The sequence below is a fragment of the Microtus pennsylvanicus genome, chromosome 3 (genome assembly GCF_037038515.1).
Source record: "Microtus pennsylvanicus isolate mMicPen1 chromosome 3, mMicPen1.hap1, whole genome shotgun sequence".
Taxonomy (NCBI): Eukaryota; Metazoa; Chordata; class Mammalia; order Rodentia; family Cricetidae; genus Microtus; species Microtus pennsylvanicus.
The window spans coordinates 129,794,022-129,816,302 of NC_134581.1; the positions used below are offsets into that span (position 1 = coordinate 129,794,022).

The 22,281-nt window shown below is 43.3% G+C and overlaps 1 protein-coding gene across 1 annotated transcript in view; it reads left to right on the plus strand.

Annotated features, from left to right (window-relative positions):
* Positions 1-22,281, plus strand: part of Svep1 (sushi, von Willebrand factor type A, EGF and pentraxin domain containing 1) — a 156,204-nt gene that overhangs the window by 41,801 nt on the left and 92,122 nt on the right. Inside the window, exons 4-5 of the mRNA XM_075967148.1 lie at positions 16,053-16,211; positions 17,156-17,335. Coding sequence (XP_075823263.1) covers positions 16,053-16,211; positions 17,156-17,335 — 339 coding nt within the window. The remainder of the gene's footprint in view (positions 1-16,052; positions 16,212-17,155; positions 17,336-22,281) is intronic.

Genomic DNA, 22,281 nt, shown 5'->3' on the forward strand with positions numbered 1-22,281 from the left:
GATCCCCTCATCCCAGGCCTGACATAGTCCTTTGGCTCCAGGTCCATTCTTCTGAGAGATCTATAATAGATGTAATTTGGAATTTTTCTCTGATGTTGGCTTGAACTCCTCTTGTATATCCATTAAGCACACTGTGATTGGCAGCGTTAATTGTCAACTTTACAGAATCTAGAATTGTGCAGGGGCCAGGCCTTCGGACATACCTAGTGGGTAGTGCCGTTCCCTCACTGGGATCCTGAACACCATGGTGGGGAAAGGGAGCTGAGTGACATTCATCTGTTGCTTGACTGTGGCTGCAGTGTGATCAGTAACCTCAAGTTCCTGTGGCTGAAGCTTCCCCATTATGGTGGACTGACATCTAGACTGCTGAGCCACAATGGACCCTTCCTACCTTAATTTACGTTTGTCGGGGCATTTAGCCCAGCAAGAGGGAAAGAAACTAGGTTACACTGTTGTGAGGCACCATCAAAAACACAGATGAACACGTCTGTGTCTTTTCACGCTGCCAGGATTCATCAAATAGCAAATTGACAAGGTGCAATAGTTTCATTGAGAGTGCGCACCCACACCCACCCACCCACACACACACACAGAGAACAGGGTAAGGGAGAGAGATTTGTTGTGAGAAATGGAATATGTGTGTGAACTGATGGTTAATATGAGTAATTAAAACTGGATTAAGATAACCTGCATTTGCCTTCACAATGGCTGGGAACGAAGTGGGGCTATCTGGACAGCCGCTGCCAATATTAACAAATTAAACCTGTGCACTAACATGAGATTTACAAACACTGCTATTTCTCTTGGTAAAGAGTTTAAGAAGAACTACCAGAGGCAGGTGGCGATGGAAAGGTAGAATTCTTGCTTGAGTCTCTTTGTAGAAACTCACACCGCAGCTTCCTCAAGCTGCTTATAGTTGTGAGGGCCCTGCTTGTGTCTCTTCAGTTCCTTTGCCTGGAATCTTCCATGGCTTCTGTGTTCAACACTCACCAGTTCTCCAGTACTCTCAGAAAATCCTTCTCTGACCCAGTATCGGCTCTTAGCTCTCCCTCCCAAAGCTTATCAGTCTGACACAGATGGAGATGCCGGGATGCCCTTCATTTTTCTCCCTGTTTTCTTACTACATAGCATTGCTATTTAGGGTATGCCTTCTTTTACATTTTGTGAATTGCTTCAGGGTATAATTATATTTTTTATTTTTATTATCTTATAGCCCATGTTTCATGGCATGTGAACTTGGAATGGTCATTAAATTTTTAGTGAATGAATGAATGAGTAAATAAATAAAATGCGTTGCATGTTTAGACGCTAGAGCACGGCATATGGGAACTCTGCTGGGTTCTCAGTTTCCTGGGAATTTTCCATTCCTCTTATAGAGAATTGGAGGTGAACAAATCTACTGACCCTGAACAGCCCTGGCTCAGAATCAAAGGGAACCATCTGGAAGGCTGAGTTCAACAATAGGAAGTGGCTAATCACACACTTATCTCTTTCATGTTATTTAGTTAGGGAGATTGCTTCCAAATTTGTTCCAAAGATTCTCTCTCTCTCTCTCTCTCTCTGTATGTGTATGTGTACGCATGCACACGCACACACACACACACACGCACCTGCGTACCACTTGTTTGCCTGCCTTAAAGGCCTGTGATGAAGTTTCGATTCATACAGCGGTCAGCACAAGGCATTAACATTCCAGGGTATTTTGCATGTGTTTACCATTTACCATTTGCATAGTATAACATCTAGCAAATGCACAATGCAAACCATGATTACCGTATGTATCATGAGGCTAACAGATGGGAGTCTTTTGTTAGGATGAGATTTACAGATCTTGCCAAAAAAAAATACAGGGGATACTATATGAACATAAACATAGAACAATTTTCGAGAAAAATGCATGCTACATGTGGATATTTATGGCAAAAGGAGAGAATGTCACAAAATAGCACGTTTTATTATTTTATGAAAACATCACAAAATAACATATTTTATTATTTTATACTTAATATGAAAAGAATTGTCTTATCATTTGCATGTTATGCTGTTTCTCCCTTGGAAAATCCAGAGGAATCAATGGAAAACCAGTAACATCAGCAGCATAGGTTTGTAAGGAAGTCAGAGAAATACTTTGAAATCAATAATTGTCTTAGGAATGAACATTAAGCTTAAAAACAGAAAGTTTCCATGAGTAGTAGTAAGAAATCTATGCACTTCCTAAGAAGAATCTGAAAGGGCTTTGTGTGCCCTTCCTGAGGAGCTGTCTTAGACGGATGGGAGCGTGAGTATTAATCTACAATCTGCCCTTTCTAGTCTCCCAGTGCCTTTCTTCAGATGCTAGTCCATGTCTGGAGATGTCTATAAAGCAGAGAGAGCTAAATAGTAATGGTGAAGTCTTTTGTGATCTTAGAGCCCGCCCCCAGTGACACAGCTCCGCCAACAAGGCTACTCTTGCCTAGCCTTCCCAAACAGTATTCAAGTATATGAGCCTGTGGGGCCATGTTCATTCAAACCACCACAGATGTGAGATTGATGCGACCATTTTTGCTGCCACAAGGATCACTCGGTTTGTCTGATACAGCCCTAACCACTTCCTCCAACTCCTAGCACCTCCACCTCTGGAAACCACCAATCTGTTGTCTAATTACATAATATCATTTCCAAAATGATCTATAAATGGAGTCATGCAGCATTGTGAGACTGGTACTGTTCATCCAGCCTGGCTCCCTAGGCTCTCCCTCTTGCACGTTCGATAGTTTGTTCCTTTGTGGGGGTAAGGACTATTTAGTAGTAGAAATACACCCCAGTTTAACCACCTGGCAGCTGGAGAGCATCTGGGCTATTTTCAGTTTGGGTGTGTTTTAGTTTTGTCTTATTGCTGTCATCAAGCACCCTGAGCAGAAGTGACCTGGGGAGCAAAGGGTTTGTTTGGCTTACACTTCCAGGTCACAGTCCAGTCGTTTGATGGAAGTCAGGGCAGAAACCTTGGGGAAATGCTACTTGCTGTCTTCCTCTCCAGCCTGTTCTCTGGCACATGTGCGGCTGGCTTTCTCACTCAGTCCAGGACAACCTACCTAGGGATGGTGTAACGCACACTGGGCTGGGCCTTCCTGCACCAATTAATAATCAAGACAGTCCCCAACAGGCATGCCCACAGGCCAATCTGATTGGGGAAAACTCCCAAACAAGGCCTTCTTCTCAGATGACTGTAGACTGTGTCAAAGTTGACAATTAATGCTAAATATGGGTGGGAGTGGAAGGCTGGAAAGGGTGGGGGATAAGAAAATGGGGAGGTGGGGTGAATGGTGAGCATTTGTGTTATGGCTAAGGCTGCTGTAAACATTTGTGCATAAATGTATTTATGAGCTAAATGTCCAGTAGTAAGACGGTATGGAAACATAGTACCCATGTGCTTAGTTTAAAAAACAAACAAAATATCCAACACAGTTTTACACTCCCACCAGAAACACACGAGTGAGGCTGGATAGGATATATCTACCGTATTTCTAGCTCTCAGGAGACTGACACAGGAAGATTCCATGTCTGAGGCCAGCCTGGGCTACATAGGAAGCCTGACTTTAAAATAAAATAATGAGGAAGAGCAGAAGAGAGGAGAGAGAGTGGGGAAGGAGAGAAAGAGGGATTTGTGCTTCCGTGTCTCTGTGTGTTTTCGGCACGTCTTCTTACTGATGTTCGTCATTCTGATAGGGATGCTGCAGCATCTCATTTTCCTTTGGATGTCTCCAGTGAAACTGGATATCCTTTTACATGCGTGTTTGTGACAGATGCCTTCTGTGGGGAACCGTCTCTGCTGACTCTTTATCCTTGTTCTAGTTGGTTCATTTTCAGAACATGAGAATTCTTTGTATTTGTGCATGCTAGGTCTGCACCAGCTGTGTAATTCACAAATGGCATCCCTCATTCTCTAGCATTTATTTCTCGTTCTCTCTATTGTCTGAGAACATGGTTGTCTCATTTTTATTGTATGTCATCCACCCCCTGCCGTCCTCCCACATCCCTGCTTCTGCCTCCTGTCACATATGTTCCTTCACCCTCCGTCATTTCCTCTTTGCTTATTCATCTTTCATAATCACCTTTGTGCGCTCATGTTTCTCTCTCACACACACACACACACACACACACAGAGAGAGAGAGAGAGAGAGAGAGAGAGAGAGAGAGAGAGAGAGAGAGAGAGACTAAGTTTAAATCTAGTCTTCTGAGGTCTGTTTTATTTCAATTAACACAATTATCTCCAGTTTCATTCATTTTCCTGTGACAATCATAATATCCATCTTCTTTATAACTAACTAAGACTCCACGGTGTATATTTCTCAAATTTTCTTTTTCTGTTTATCTGACTCCATACCTTGGCTGTTGGGAAGAGAGCAGTGATCAGCACAGACCCTCAGTGTCTCTGTAGTCTGCTGACACAGCATCCTCCATGGCACAGCTAGGTCATGCAGCAGTTCTGTTTTTAGCTCTTTGAGGACCCTCCCTACCGATCAAATGCCCACCATGCATAAGAGCTCCTCTTCCCCACTCCTTGTCAGCGTTTGTGGGGGTTGTCTTGATGACTCCTCTTCTGTGGATGCTCTGTGGGTTTAATTAGCAGCTTCCTGGTTGCTAAGGATATTGGACAATTTTCCAATTATTTGTGGTCCATTTGTATTTCTTCTTCTTCTTCTTCTTCTTTTTTTTTTTTTATTTTCTAGACAGGGTTTCTCTGTAGCTTTTTGGTTCCTGTCCTGGAACTAGCTCTTGTAGACCAGGCTGGCCTCGAACTCAGAGATCCCGCCTGCCTCTGCCTCCTGAGTGCTGGTATTAAAGGCATGCGCCACCACCGCCCAGCTTGTATTTTTTCTTTTTATTCAACTAATTAACCCATTTATCAATTGGGTGATATTTTGGGTGTTTAATTTTGGGGGTTCCTTATAGATCCTTGAGGTTAAGTCCCTGCCCTTTGCACATTTGTCATTGATTTCTTCCCAATTCTGTTGGCTTCATTCTATTGATTTTTCCTGTGCCGTGAAGACGCTTTGAATTCTATGCTGTTTGCCAGTTTTGTGAGATTTACTGCTTCTGGCTTCCTTTTGAGGAAGAAATCCTTGCTTATGTTTGTTTCTTTAAGAGTGTTCTCTGTGTGTTCCTCTGGCGGTTTCAGAGTCTTGTGTCTTACATGAATATGCCTGATCTGTCTTAAAATGTTTTGTTTGGGGTGAGAGATGTGGCTCTTGGGTCATTCTTTTAAGTGGGGGATGCTGTTGAACATGGAGGAGTCATTCACCATCACTGCCATCTGTGTTTTATTCTTTTGCCTTCCTGTCTTCCAAGGATCTTATCTTATGTTCCCTTCTAAACATATTTTAGCCTTTCATTGATATGGACATCCATGCCACATTTTATTCTTAAGGTGTGAGACTTACGTCTGGTCGGCGGCTTTACCTGTGTGGACCGAGTTTCTCCACACTGTTTCCTGGAAAGGTGATGCTTCCCTCATTGAACTCATTTTGTGCTTGTTGGATGTGTTGCTGTCTGTTTCTGAGATGCGCTCTGTTCCATCGGACACAGTGTCAACCCCTATAGTATACTAAGTCTTGACAGTGACTGTGTTCATTCTCTATCAAAATCATTACAGCTATTCTAGCTTCTTCATCTTTCCATATAAACTTTAAACAATCTTATCTTCATGCACAAAGAAGGCTGCTCTAATTTTCACAGGCACTGCCCTGTATCTGTACATCACTCGGTAAAAATTTGACACTTTTGTTTTGTTGACACTCCAAATTTATGAACACGAAGTTTGCTTGGGTCTTTTGACTAGAAAGAGCACTTTTATTTGGCTGTTTTGTTTGTCTTTCTGTTTGGGGAATGCAGGGGTTATGTCTTTTGTCTGGGTATGATCTAACTTCATCTTTGACATCACGCTGGCGTGCAGACTCACAAAAGTCACCTGAGCATGCTCCAGCTTTTGAGTTCTGGGCTATGTCCTCCTTCATTGTCATCTCTTAGTTTATTTTAATTTTTAAATAATTTTTAAAAACAAGATCACTTTTCTAAAAATTAACGCGCAAGCATCACACAGCTGACTTCAGGAAACCACTCAGACACGTGCCCAGTCCCGAGCTCTGTACGTCTCAGAGAACTTGTATGCCATTAGGATGGCCACTCCTCAGCTGTTGGGCATCATTTCAGGTCTTAGACATTCTTCACCGATTACATTTATATTCTCTTACCTACAAAAGAGAAACTGTGATCGAGGTTAAGTTCAGAAAGTAAAAGAGGTGGACGGTCTCTTTCCTGCCTTTTGTGTCCACCACAGGTTTTGTTCCTTCCTCGTCACATTGTGCCACCCTCTTTAGGGTCCCCCTCTAAACATCATATCCTCATTTACAGCTGTTTACACATCCATTGCAGCTGTGATGTGCATATGAGATAAAATGTAGGGTGTCTTTCTCCCACCTTACTCAATAGGCTTTCCAAATCTAACCATTTTCCTACAAATTTCACCTTTCTGTACAGATGAATACTATTCTGTTTTGCACAAATGCCATTCTTCCACTATCCATTCATTTGCTGGTGGACATCTAGGTTGCTTCCACTCCTTGCTATAGTAGTTAGAGCAGTAATGATCACATATGTGCTGATATCTCTGTAGCAGGATGCGGATTTCCTTGGGTATATGTCATACGGAACTTCCGAACTCATTTCCCTAATGGTGTATTAATTTGCTCTGCCGCCAGTGGTGAATAAGCATTCCTCTCCCCCCACATTCTCTCTAACATTTGTGGTCAGGTTTCTTGATGGAGGCCATTCAGAGAAGGGGAAGGTGGCGTCTCTAAGTAGTTTTTCTCTGCATTTCCCTCCTGACTAGGGATGCTGAGCATTCTCAAGAATAGCCATTGGCCATTCCTGCTTCTTCCCTCAACATTTTTCTGTTCATTTCTTTAGCCATGAGGTAGTTTCCTTCTCTTGGTGTTGAATTCCTGCATATCTTTGTAGATTCCGGGTGTTAGTGCTCTGAGATGTGGCTGGTAAGGTTTCTCTATTCCTGAAGTTGTCTGGGTGCTCTTCTGGGTTGCTGGGTGTTCTGCTTGGTTTTGTCTGTGCAGAAACATTATTTTTGTGTGGTCCCATCTGCTGATACTTGGGGCTGGTTGTGCTCTTGCTGGCCCCAATGCCTTTAAGAGTTTCCGGCAGGTTGTCATCTACTGCAGCGTCCCCACCCCCCGTTAGTTTGTGTATGATGACGTCCTGCATAGGATGGAATTCTTTACTCTGTCCCCCATAACCTCCTTTTCATCCCTTTTTAGGTACTCCGAATTTAAGTTTACAGCTTTGCTTACCCATACAGGAGTGATTTGGGGGGGGTTGGGAAATGGCTTTCTAATTAGTTATATAATGTAGGATCAGAAACGTCAAAACCATCAGAATTTTGGGAATTCTCCTTCCTTCCACACCCTCTCTTAATGAGTGACAAGGGAGAAAGATAACGAGAGAGAGAAATCTCGCGTGTTGAAAGAATTGTGGTTGCCAAAGTAAAGTACTTGCAATTTAATTTACACAAATGTCAGTTAGAAGGCATGTCCGATGTTTTAAAATGGAAGTCTAAAGGGGAAAACAATGCATGATGACTTACTTCAATAATGGCAGCCCAGACCACACAGGCAGGTCCAATCATTCCAAAAGAGGTTGTATGGAAACCACAGAAGAAAGTCATTTAAATCTGTTCGTTGACTTCTTCGACTGTTTGTTGATCAGTTTAGGTGCTCTGGCAGATAAGATTATGGCACAGGACTCGCCTTAAGATAGCTTGCTATGAAATGAGGCTGGAGTTACCAGAAACACATCAGAATAGGTGTCATGACCAAGATTTAGGAGCCACACACGTCTGTGTGCACAAATACATGGGCACTATGTTCACCCATGCACAAGTTCACATGTGTGAGTGTGGACAGTTATGTGTCCCAGGGCACACGAAGAAATCTGTGAGTAATCTTTGGAATTTTTCCTCCTCTTGCACCTCACTTACTTACAACAGGGATGCTTTGTTGGACAGCCCTGGCCCAGGTTCATCCACATGTTCTTCTGCCTCTGCCTCCTATTTCACAGTCACAACAATGAACTATTGGGGACTATTGATAACTTTGATACCTAGGGAAAGAGCTCAGTTAGTAAGGTGCTTGCCTTGCCAACATTAAGTCCTGAATTCAATCGCCAGAACCCATGAGAAATGCCAGGCATGTTGGTACACACTTAAAACTTCAGAACTGGGGGGAAAAGAGACAGAGGGATCCCTGGGGCTCACTGGACAGATGGTCTAGCTTCACCGGTGAGCTCCATGCCAGTGGAGAATGATGGAATTAATCTCCAAATGAAGTTGATGAGATTACTCAGGATGATGCCCGAAGTTGTCTCGGGCTCATATGTGCATGTATACACACGCACACACACACACACACACACTTAACAAAATTATTGCCAGATATGGTGGTGAATCCTCTAATCCCAACATTTGGGAGGGAGAGGCAGGTGGATCTCTGAGTTTTGGTCCAGCTTGGGATATGTACTTAGTTGCAGGCCAGCCAGGGGTATATAATAATAATAATGATGATGATGATGATAATAATATCAAGTAATAACAAAAATCTGTTAATACCCATTTTAAAAAAGGAGTACAAGAAGCCACTTATCTGTAACCTTGTAATGGGGCTATATAATAGTTTAACTTTAATGCCTCTTGAGTTTAAAAAAAACAATATTTTTAAGTTGGAAAGGTGTGTGTGTGTATGTTGCTGTCTGTCTCCCTACCTGCCTGACTGTCTTTCTGTCTGTGGAATTTTTAATTTACCAAGGCATCCTGTGAGGGCTCGAGGTTTCATTTTGTTGACAGTTCTGGTAATCCATCACCCTCCTGGTAAGACTGAACCAGTGTTTCCTATCACAAGCAGCGCAGCCTGCAGTTAAGGCACCATTTGCTGATAAGGCATCCCACAGGGTTCAAATCCACAATTTCGCTTAAATAGTCTGTACTCTAGCCAAATGAGCTAATCAGCCCCCGGGGGAGTGGCAGGGTACACGCATTCCTCACAAGCACTGACGTGTGAGGCTTCAGGGTCGCTTCATTCACTGACAAAATCATGACGGATGGAAATAAAGTCCCTCTGTGTACTTGTTCTTGTGAACGCATCGGCTCGACACTGGAGAAGGAGGTTCTTTCCTACAGTCACAAAGTCTCGTGCTCAAAATCCAAGCACAACTGCCTGCAGGAACAGATTCTGCGTTCAGACCAAATGCATAAGGTTGGAAAGAAGTGTGATGTTTTAATGTCGACCTACACAGGTAGAACAGAAGTGAAGGCTTCTGCGGGGCACGGCTCCATGGGCTGCACCTCTGCTCTACCAGAACGGGCATCCTGCACCCCCAGACGCATCTCATGCAATCTCTCAGATACTGCACTCCTGAAAATTACCCACTAGCCTTTAGAGATGAGTTATGCAAGGGTGGAGGCTTCCAATATCCATTGTAGTTTTAAAAGTTAATCTTAGAACATGTGTAAAGCGGAATTAGATAGAGCGTCAGTCCCTGTATGTTGTGTGTTACACAGACACATAACACACCCTGGATAGTGTATGTTGATAGTTAATGGGCCCAACAGACTAGAGAGCACAGAGGCCTCTCTTTTTACAGATTCTAAAATAGTTGATGTTTGACTCTGCTTCGGTCAAACGATTTCACCCCAGCTGAGGAAAGAGCTGGTGTTTGACCATGACAGCCTCAAGACTCACACTTCCAGTAACTGTAGCTACTGACACCAGCATGTTTCTAAAAAGAGAAAGTGCTCACTTTTAACAACAACAAGGAAAGGAGTTAAGAAATAATATTTGGTTTACTTCCAGGAACGCCTTGTTTTAAACAGAAAACAAAACAAACCAAGACCATGCACCTCTAGCAAGCCTTGAGAAGCTTGTTCAAACCGCAGATTTATTTCATCTTTTCAGCCTCTGCTTAGTTTGGGATGGGGATGTGTTTCTCCCTTGAAAGTCCAAGAAGTTGATTACCCATCACCCCCAAGTATTGTGTAATGCCTTCACATAGTTCTCCCGGAGCCTGGTTCCCATCACCACTGTGAATTTCACAACGTGTTTCCAAATGTGCTTTTAGATATTTTTAGCCCAAGCACTATGCTCCAATATTGTAAACCCTTGTATTCAAGGGGGCTTGGCAAGCACTCATGCAGGGCTAGTTTCTTCTCTAGTTATATTGCTTTTTGATATACAATATCAAATCTGCATCCAGAAATGACTACACTCTGTGAAGACTTCTTCAGATGGCTTTTCCATATATATTCTTTTTATGGAATCTTCACATTTTACCTTTGGGAAGAACTTAGACATTATTAGCTGTAACTTCCTAAGGTTATAGAAATAAAAAAAAAAAAGGAAAAATCCTATTCCAGCACCCTGTAGCTTGTGAGTGGAAGAGCCAAGACTGCGAGTCAATAGTCTCGCTTCCAAATCTAACATCTTCATTTCATCCCAGCGATGCTCTTCATGATATTAGTATGGCCTCTGTCTAGGCCCAGCCTCTACCCTCTGGGAGCCCCTGTTTTCTCTTGCCCTCTTCTGATTGCATGGCTGCTTATTGAAGCAGTGGGATAGACAGCTGTGGAGTCCAGTGAATTGGAAAAATCTGGGAACTTCCCAGAGTGTGTAGCCCGCTTGGAGAAAAAGACAACTAAGCTATCACACACCCTGGCACCAGAGCACAGGGGTAGGGATGTGCTGTGGGACTCAGAAGAGAAGGGGTGTTAACTGTCCACAGAGTTGGGGAAACTTTGAAGAACAAGTGAGAGTCTCGGAGGGTGCTGGAGTCTGCTTAGCGGAAGGGGAACACACGAAGACAAGCTAAGTGGAGGACAAGAAAGGGGAGGAAAGGAGGGGGGTACTTACCAAGTGTTGGGATATCTGTTTATTACAACATACATATGAGATGAGACTACCACACACACACATACACATGCATGGTTGATGAATGAGAATACCCCCCCCCACACATACATACGCATGGTTGATGAGAATACACACACACACACATGCATGGTTGATGAGATGAGAATACCCCCCCGACACACACACACATGCATGGTTGGGAAATGATGAGCTGGGAGCTGATTGTAAATTTACTGAACGGTGGGTCATGAAAGGTACTGGCTGCTCTTCCAGAGGACAGGATTCACTCCCAGAACCAAAATGTCAGCTCACAGCTGTCTGTCACTCCAGTTCCGGGGTATTCAGTGCCCTCTGCTGGAGTCTTAGAGCACCAGGCATGCATGCAAGCAAAACACCTACATATAAAAATAATAAAATAAATTTTGAAAAAAAAATATTTTTAAAAAATTACTGAATATTTGACCCCTTTATTTGAAGGAGAGAGACAGAGAGAGATAGAGAGAGAAGAGACAATGTGTGTGCACATAGTGGTGTGTATGTGATGTGTATATGTAGTAACAACGGAGGCCAGAGGTTGGTGTCTGTTGTGAGACAGGGTCTCTTTGAACTTGGAGCTCACTGATCAGCAAGTCTGGCCGACCTGCAAGCTCCTGCGACCCGCCTATCTCCACACACCCCAGCATATGGATGACAGATGTGTACACAAGGATGCTTGATAGTGTGAGCTCACACAGGAAGCATGTTACCAAGGGAACCATCTCTCCAGCTCAGGACCTATATTTTTATGGCGACTGTCTAGTTGGTTGGATGTGTCTTAAGAACTCAAGGAAGCCTTTCTCTGTGGACATTTGCATCGTCATCAATGTGCAATAATCAAAAGTGTCTAGAGTACATCCTTGCTCATATTTAGTTGGAACACCTTTAGAGACAAACTCATCAAAGGGAAGACACACTGTGAGACGTTGTGTGAATTCCCTCAGTTTACCTAGAGAAACATTACGTGTTTTCCATGGCTCAGAAAAGAAACCCTTTCCTCACACACCTATCTGCAAGGGGTGCTAACATCATTTGAGAGGTTGCCAAACTAAAAAGCAGCCGTTCATTTTCCCCTCGTGCTGAGCAATAAACGGTTTGCCCTGGGATTGTCGGCCTCGTACATTTCTTCTTCGTCTATTTATTCTCACACTCATAACTGCCTTGTGTTATTGAACAACCCACCTCATGCTGCCTTTTCTCTCCTCCCTACTCCCCATCTCTTCAGGGACTTGTTATGTAGTTCAGGGTATTCGCAAACTCACACTCGTTCTGTCTCAGCCTCCTGAGTGCTGGATGGAAGGCGTGTGTCACCACGGCCTCCTGGGTGCTAGGATGAAGGCGTGTGTCACCACGGCCTCCTGGGTGCTAGGATGAAGGCGTGTGTCACTACAGCCTCCTGGGTGCTAGGATGAAGGCGTGTGTCACTACAGCCTCCTGGGTGCTGGATGAAGGCGTGTGTCACCACGGCCTCCTGGGTGCTAGGATGAAGGCGTGTGTCACCCCGGCCTCCTGGGTGCTGGATGGTAGGCGTGTGTCACCCCGGCCTCCTGGGTGCTGGATGGAAGGCGTGTGTCACCACGGCCTCCTGGGTGCTAGGATGAAGGCGTGTGTCACCACGGCCTCCTGGGTGCTAGGATGAAGGCGTGTGTCACCACGGCCTCCTGGGTGCTGGATGGAAGGCGTGTGTCACCACGGCCTCCTGGGTGCTAGGATGAAGGCGTGTGTCACCACGGCCTCCTGGGTGCTAGGATGAAGGCGTGTGTCACCACAGCCTCCTGGGTGCTAGGATGAAGGCGTGTGTCACCACGGCCTCCTGGGTGTTGGATGGAAGGCGTGTGTCACCCCGGCCTCCTGGGTGCTAGGATGAAGGCATGTGTCACCACGGCCTCCTGGGTGCTAGGATGAAGGCGTGTGTCACCACGGCCTCCTGGGTGCTAGGATGAAGGCGTGTGTCACCACGGCCTCCTGGGTGCTAGGATGAAGGCGTGTGTCACCACGGCCTCCTGAGTGCTAGGATGAAGGCGTGTGTCACCACGGCCTCCTGGGTGCTAGGATGAAGGCGTGTATCACCACGGCCTCCTGGGTGCTAGGATGAAGGCGTGTGTCACCACGGCCTCCTGGGTGCTAGGATGAAGGCGTGTATCACCACGGCCTCCTGGGTGCTGGATGGAAGGCGTGTGTCACCACGGCCTCCTGGGTGCTAGGATGAAGGCGTGTGTCACCACGGCCTCCTGGGTGTTGGATGGAAGGCGTGTGTCACCACGGCCTCCTGGGTGCTAGGATGAAGGCGTGTGTCACCACGGCCTCCTGGGTGCTAGGATGAAGGCGTGTGTCACCACGGCCTCCTGGGTGCTAGGATGAAGGCGTGTGTCACCACGGCCTCCTGGGTGCTAGGATGAAGGCGTGTGTCACCACGGCCTCCTGGGTGCTAGGATGAAGGCGTGTGTCACCACGGCCTCCTGAGTGCTAGGATGAAGGCGTGTGTCACCACGGCCTCCTGGGTGCTGGATGGAAGGCATGTGTCACTACGACCTCCTGGGTGCTAGGATGAAGGCGTGTGTCACCACGGCCTCCTGGGTGCTAGGATGAAGGCGTGTGTCACCACACCAGACTGTTCGTTACATGTTTCCTATTTCTCCATTAGATGGAAATTTGTTCCCTTTCACCAGGAGTTTTTGAAGATTTTTTCTTACATATCTTTTAACAGCATGCTATTTTCAAACTGTGAGTCTGACATATTTCAGGTTTCTCCCTTATCAACAGGGTTAAGGCAAAGACCTATTTGTGCTAACCAATCTGCTTGGTTTCACCTCTGCCATTGTAATTTATGTCCTTTTGGATCCCATTCTTCCTTGTTTCTTCTCTCTGTTTGTTTTTGTGCTTTTCTCTCTGCTGGCTTATTCATAGTTACACAAGTGTTTTTATGAACAAATTGGAACCTGCTTTTTCTTGCCATTTTATCATATTGGTCCATGTGAATGAATTGCTTTCTTATTTTCCACGTATCTACCTGGTTCTCTTGTATCTTAAATATTCCTTCTTCATATTATGCAAAAGTTATTTTTGTCTCTTATCATGTATTTTCTTGAGATAAGGGAGCTTTACTTGTTTTTTGTTTCCGTTTTCACAATTATTTAATGTGACACCAGACTGTGACTACATGTTCCACGTTCCTCACTCTCAAGCAGTTGGTTTAACACTATTTTTCACAGTCTATGTTCTTGATTTTGATTTCATTAGCCCATGAAATGTCTTTATTTTCTAGAATGAGGTGTATCACCCGTGTACATGCCCAGTGTCTTCCTTGTTCTTGCCCAGCGTTCTGACTCTTTGGATCCATACTGCCCTTCGACACAGCTCTCTACCTCAATGCATGCTGATTTCCCCTGGAATTTGTATTTGCACTGGAGACATGGAGGATCTGCTTGATGCTCATCGCTAGCTCATTGATTTTCCTCCTAAACTTGTGATGTGCTTCCTTCCTGCTGGCTGTGGCTTTTGTTGATTTCACTTGGATATTGCTGTGAATCTTACAGTCTCGGCCTTGATAACATGATAGTGACTATGGCTGTGCCTGCTTGGCTCTGCTGTCCTGCAATTCTATTGCTCCTGTCATTTATCCCCAGTAGCAAGGGTCATTTTGCAGTCGTATTTTCTTGCTCTTATGTATGACTGCCTTTATCTCAGTCACTTTCCCCTGCAAACGCCGGCTTCTCTTTAAAGGAGGACTTGCTGCCTTGCACTAACCTGAGGTTCCTGATCCTCAGTGTTTGGGTGAAGATATGTCTGTTATAATGTGTAATTCAAGAGCACTTACTGGTCACTAAAAAAAATGCTTTGAAGTAATAGTTCCTTCCCTTATGCCAAACTGTTTTCCATAGCAGAGATTTATTAGTATTTTAAATGTCTCCCTCATTTTTAAAGTTTTAAATGGATTCAGAGCTAGAATATTCTAGTATATACCATGGGAGTTTGATAGTCTATTTTTTTAATGTAATGAAGAATTACAGAACCACGGTTATTTTCCTAATAGCTGCCTTTTACTATGAATCTTACTTTTGATGCGATTGCTTTATGCCTTTGGCATGGAAATTCATGCTCCTTGGTTGTGGCTTTTCCCAATACTCAGACCCACCTCATGGCTGTGCTTCGTTTGATTACTTAGCTGAACACTGCCAAGTCCCTTTCGCTAGTAAAGGTCTTAGTTTTTGAGCTGTTTTACAGACGGGCAGCCCCAAAGGGCTGAAGCTACGAATTCAAAGCCACAACTGTCAGTGTAGAGGGGCGATCGAAGCAAGGTCATTTAGATTCTGCCTTTAGTCTTTGCTCCCTGCGAGCCTGGCAGAAGCAGGGTTTTTTTCATTCCTTCTTCTTCTTCTTCTTCACAAAACCATTTCCCATCAGTTAAGTTTTCCCTCTGGCCCTTAGGTTTCTCCTCATCCCTTGTCAAGTGTTTCCAACAGAAATGATGGGGGTGATTTTGCAGATCTGCACTGAGAGAACACAGGGATCTTAGGGTAGAGGTGGGGTGACTGCACAGAATGGGGGGATGAAATATGTATTTCCTATTTGTTATGATTTGCTTAATCTGTGGGAGTTTTCCCAAAAATCAACCCAGACATGTCATAATGTCATATTTTATGACAGACACTAGTGTTGGCTTAGAGAGGTTTCATACCTTACACATAACAAATGAAATATGTCAGCCTTTAGGGACAAACGGCTCAGTGGTTAAGAGCACTAGCTGCTCTTCCAAAGGATGTGGGTTTGAGTCCCAGCACCCACACAACAAGCAAAAGCGATCTATAACTTCAGTTCTAGGGGATCTAATGCCCTCTTCTGGCCTCTGTTGGTACTGCATACATGTGATACACATACAAACCTGCAGGCAAAAGACACACATAAAAATACAAAAAAAAATCTTTTTTAAAAGCTTCTTTTCTGCCTGAAATATATAATAATTATTTCTATGTAGAATGATTATCTCCACCCCATTATATTCAATATTTTTCTAAGTTTCTATGGAAATAGTACATAAACAGACTTCTATGGCCACTTTTCTGCCCACAGCTTGCCCATCGGGGACGTATAAACCTGAAGCTTCTCCAGGAGGAATCAGCACATGCATCCCGTGTCCTGATGAAAACCACACCTCTCGACCCGGAAGCACATCTCCTGAAGACTGTGTGTGCCGAGAGGGGTACCGGACATCTGGTCAGACCTGTCATGGTAAGCCACCTACTGTGAGCAAACAGGAACTAGAAAGCTGACCTTGAGCTCTGTAGTACAGAGTGGTGTCATCACTCAATACATTTAGGGTGGTCTTTCACATCCCCGTCTTTGGTCACACTGCAGGGACAGGGGTGCCATTTGCTCCTATTACATAGCATTTATTAGCACTAAACATACAGGCTTCCTGAACTAGAGAATAGATCTGAGCTCATAGGAGCAGTGTAACTGCAGAAACCATGAATTAGTACCTAGAAATGAACAATACTACAACATCAGCAATGAATTTGAACGGCAAATCAGCTTGTCTTGGACCTGGTAGTACTCAAATTCATTTTTAAAAAGTTTTTTTTTCATAAATATTTTTCCATCGTGTCTAAAGTAGAAATATTTACATAGTATATAGTGCATGGCAGAAGCTGTGACATTTTCCTGAGTGCTGGGATTAAAAGTGTGTGCCACCACACCTGGCTCTTTATCTCTTCATTATTTTATTCTACCTTTACTAATAGGGAAAATATCTAATGATCTATGAAAGTCAAGAACTAGGGACTGGGGAATATATCTTGGTGGTAGAGCATGTGCCTAGACACATGAAGTCCTGGGGTCCAGCACCAGAGCTGGAGAGAGAGTCTATGAAATCTTACATTCATCTGTACCAGTATAAAAATAAAACCCTTTGAAGCTTAAAAGACAGTGTCCAGCCTATGTTACATTTTAATTGGTAGTAATACTTACTATGTAGGGGCTCTTGTTCCAAACATACTTAAAAATTGGATGGGCCAAACGGGAAGACTGTGGGAAATTAGTATCTAGAAATAAAGATGTATATATGGAGACAGACAGGCAGATCATTGGACAGATGGCATGCTTTGCTAAATAAACTGAAGCAATTCAGTTACATAGACAAAATCCAACTTTGCTTTTTGTTTTTTCTCTGTTAGTTGTCCACTGCCCTGCCCTGAAGCCTCCTGAAAATGGTTTTTTTATACAAAACACTTGCAAAAACCACTTCAATGCAGCCTGTGGGGTCCGATGTCGTCCTGGCTTTGACCTAGTGGGAAGCAGCATCCATTTGTGTCAACCCAACGGTTTGTGGTCTGGGACAGAGAGCTTCTGTAGAGGTATGCAGTCTGGCCAGTTCATGTCGTTTCCTGGTTGTCCTGTCCAACTTTCGCAGTTCGGAGTCTAATGGGCCAGTTATTTGCTCCTACTCCTAAGAAAGGGAAAACTGAGGAAGACTGAGAACCGCTAAGCTTGACTGACCCCATCATTGCCAACTACACCATTCATAGTCTTTTAATGAACAGGCAAAGAAGATGTCTGTCTAGAGCAGTGGTTCCCAACCCACCTAATGCCGCAATTCTTAATACAGTTCCTCATGTTGTGGCGACCCCTTCCATAATATTATTTTCATCGCTACTTCATAACTGTAATTTTGCTACCATTATGAATAGTAATGTAAACATCTGATGTGCAGGATGTCTGATGGGTGCCTGTGAAAGGTTCATTCGATCCTCAAAAGGGCCATGGCCCACGGATTGGAAACTGCTGGTCTAGCGGTAAATGGACAGGTTACTCAAACTTCCATAGTCAAGATGGGGTAAGAAGAACATTAGGAAAGATGCCAAGACTTGGGATAGTCAGAGTGAAGGCTGGATTCCCCCCACAAGACAGGGCTTGCATCACACCAGAATTTTGCAGCGGAAGCACTTCAACACAAATGTCTCCAGCTCTAGGAAGTGGAGAACGGGTTATGGTGAGATTCCAAGGAGCCAAGTCAAGCCAGTAAGAAAGAGTGGGAACAGCCGTGGGAGTCGTGGCTTCCACGGCAAGGACAGAATGGTGTCTCAAATCCTCCCCCCAAATTTGACCGTCTGTTACCTGAGTTCCTAGTTCTTACAACTACATAGCCCCAGCCTCCAAAAGCTTCACAAGGCAGGAAGGCGGAGGCTTCCCAAGGAAAGGACTTGAGGACTCCCTCCAACTGCCTGGCCCCCAATGCTACTCTGTAAGAGTACTAGATTTGGGATATAAGTATATGTAAAATTTAATAATTGATTTTTCTGAAGTTCAGACTTATTTGGACATCTTGGTGGACTGATTTATTCATGACTGAAACTGGAAGCCTTACTCTGTCCATCATCAATGTTTTTTACTGAGGACTTGACTTCTCCAAGATGCCACAGTTTCACCCAGATCACTGGGTAAAGGGTGCTGTCTCCTGAGAACCTCTGTGCATCTATAACCGTATGGGGCGCTCACTGACTTGCATTCCAAGAGCATTTGAAAGTTCTACAGACATCCGTTGTCTGTGTTTATTAGCTACTAAAACTGAACCCAGTAATAAATAGGAAAGTATTCCAATCAAATCTTTATCGTGTAGCCTGCCAAAAGTTGAGGACAAACTATGGCCAGCAAATTGAACAAAAATGGCTGACAGAGCCGGGCGGTGGTGGCGCATGCCTTTAATCCCAGCACTTGGGAGGCAGAGGCAGGCGGATCTCTGTGAGTTCGAGACCAGCCTGGTCTACAAGAGCTAGTTCCAGGACAAGCTCCAAAACCACAGAGAAACCCTGTCTCGAAAAAAAAAAAAAAAAGAAGAAGAAAGAAAAATGGCTGACAGGGAAGCATGAAAAATTAAAGAGTTGAGCCTCAAAGGCAATTGCATCAAATAAAGTAAGACTAGGATCCCAAAGAATTGAGGAGTCATCAAAGAGTAACGAGAATCCTTAGAGTGAGGGGGGGGGGGTCAAAACTACTGTACAATAAAGCATACTCAACAGCCAGATTAATAAACTGAAAAATAAAACCTGAGAAAGTAGTAGAGGATAATTTCAGAGATAACAGAATTCTGACAACACGTAAATCGACAGAAGAGCAGACGCTGCAAGTGCCTCTCTCTTGTTAGGAAGTCAGAGAGTGGATGGGGGGGGGGGGAGCGGCGGCCGCAGAAGATCAAAGGACATACTCCCAAGATGAGATCTCAGAAACAAATGTGCACAACCAAAATCTTCGAATCTAGTTCAAAATCAGTTAGTGAATGCCAGAAACGAGTATTAAAAACAGATCGATGTCTGGAAATAATCTTAGTGACATTTTTGAATGCCCCAGAAAAACACAAAACAGCATTAGCTTCCTAATTACAAATATCATTACCTCCAAGAGGCTCCGACCAGCCCGAGGCTCTTTAGTGGGCATTCAAAATGTCTGGAGATGTAGGACTCTGAGAGAAAGGACTCAGAATACTGATTTCCAGTCTCAAGCCACTGTTGATGTGTGAAGGCAAAGGAAGCCATTTTCCGTCAAGCAGTAAAGCCCACACATCCTCACTAAAATAATTGTTCTGACCACATCTGAAATATTTTCCTTGAGGCCACCAGTTACTGGCAGTTCCCAGGTCTCTGTGAAATGTCTATTTTTTTCTCCAAATAGTGGACAGTGAAGAAAGCAGATATTTTAACTTTCTCCACACGACTTCTCAAAGGGGAAAAGCAGAGTGGACAGCCCACCATCCCTTCAGAGAAAGGTCCTAACCTTGACTCCCTGTCTTCTATAATCTAAACCCAAACCTTCTGCCCTACACTAACAGCTATAGAAGTCCACAGTGCCTCTTGGAAAACTGTCCCTTTGTAAGCCTTGTATGATGCCTTTGATATTCGTCTGCATAAGCGCTTGTGTCTCGTCAACCTCTTCAGTCTGATAGGTGTGGCCCTAAGGTGTTCACTGCAGTCTTCCCTCTTTCTAGCCCGTATGTGGTGTCAGGTTCACTCAGGGATGCATGCGTGTTATTTGGTTAGAAACTTGTGTTGGAGATCCAACCCTACACAATTTTGGAAGGAAACTGAAAATAGGAAGCCCAGAAGATAAGTTAGAGTATCAGTGACTTTGTCACGACTCAATCTTTACATCTTTACACATCTTTACTTGATTAAATAAATGCATCATCAACAAATGTAACACACCTTTATACGGTTAAAGTAAGATTCCAGTACATAAACAGACGTAACACGCCATTGCCCGGTAAAATAATATTCCACAACCATGGATTGTCCTAAAATTCCTGCAGCTTCACCACCAAAGTCACTACCTACCTCACCTATAAGTAGAGTTTCCCTGAATGAAGATTGGGTTCTTTCTTTACCATATTATCAACGCCTTATGGATTTACTTGAGATCCAATACGACAAGACATATACTATATGTCATCAACTCTAAAATGTGTTTTTTCTTATTTATTATCTGTAAAATTGGAGCACACCTCAGAGCCAGCAGCAGTAAACAGCCTTATGGACATGAGTGTGGCTTTAGTAGCAGCTCATAAACAATGTTATATCTGGGGCTCTGAGATGCTTCTCCTGGGCAAGGCTGGCTTCTGTTTCTGGGGGTGGTGTAGTATATAGAAGTAGCTTACAGAGAGAGCTTAAAGAACAGAGGATAATTTTTAACTCTATTATTGTTTTTATAAAAATGTAAAATTGAGTCAGGAAAGAGCGATTAGCAGAAATTGTCTTTTACATGTTTTATGCTACACTGTCAATATTATGTAATGTTGAATGATGATTGACAGGCTTCATTCTTGCTTCTCTTAGTGGAGCTTGTTCCCCTTCATAAAGCACTTAGAGTCATTTCTAATTTTCATTGAATTATATGTCGTTCTAAACCACTAAGGGAATCTTAGGTGATGCCTCAGTAAAAACTAGCTAAAACCCGGCAGCACAGTAAATGAACTCCGGAAATACTAGTGTTTCTCCTGAGAAACCATTTCAACAGCAAGATGCCTGCATTTTACATCAGATTTTTCTCTATTATTTCTGGTAATAGACAGAATCAAAATTTGGACATTGACAAGAAGCATATATCTGAAAAAAAATCCAATTCATGTTCAAGATGAAACCCACAGCAAATTTGTAGGTCTGTCATTGTCTGTGTCGTAGATTGTTCGCTTTTACAAGACTGGGTTTCTGTGTTTATTTTTCAATTTTAGTCATGTTTTCTAAATGATTAGTTGCTATATAATCTATCCATAGTATTGTGTACATTATGGTGTAGAATAATTCAATACATGTATACAGTGTGACATGATCAAATTAGAGTAAGTTGCTGTTTTCTTCATCAACTATATATGAGTTTCTTTGAAACAAATATAAATTGAGGAACAAAAAAAATTGTAAGTTGAATCTAGTAATTAAATGTGTACCTATGAAAACCGGTGATAAATACTTATTCTTGAAAGAAGAATATAGAGTGCTTAAGAAATGAAAAGCAATTGCCTAATGTGATTTTCCATTTTATGTATCTCAGTCAGAGGAATTTATTGCCCTTACCTTCTAAGACAGTTGACATGACCCAGTACATGATGGACTCCTTCAATAACAGTCCCCCAGGGCAGGCAGACATTTGGATAAATATTTAATTAATAGTTGACTTCAGGCCAACTTGTCCCAGGGATAGCAAAGGACACGGTTTTGTATTTCTCCTCTCATTCAGTTCTCGAATTTTCCCTATGGAGTAATAAATCTGAAATTTATATTTAATTCACTTAATACTTATGCTCTGCCAACTGATGTAATTTGAATGTGTTCCCACAGAATAAAATCTGCCAGTAACTCCAAGTAGAATGCACACTTGAATATTTTGCATGAGCTTTCCTTCCTGTTCTTTTAAAGTTTTCAAAATAAACAAGTATACATTTCTTCTATTAAAAAAAAAACTTGCTCATACATAAAAGTGCACTCGGGGTCCTCACAATATTCTTGCTTTCCAAGCCTTGCGCTGAAGATTCTTTAGCAATTGCTGTATAACCTTCTGGCCTTCAGTGTTGTGCACAGTACTGTCTCTAGACCCTGAACTTAGCTCTTTTGTAGGGTATTTTTGTTTGTTTCTTACTCAGTATCTTTCCCTGGAGAATTGATAAAGGGAACGAACAAATTGGTACTGCATAGAAAGAATTTGACTTGTGCATAGCTCCCAGTATCAAAATTCTAATTACCAATGCCTCGAGGTTTCAGGCTTTTCTGTGGTCTAAAGGAAGATAGTATAGATAATCCCAAGCTGGTGGAAGAACCCC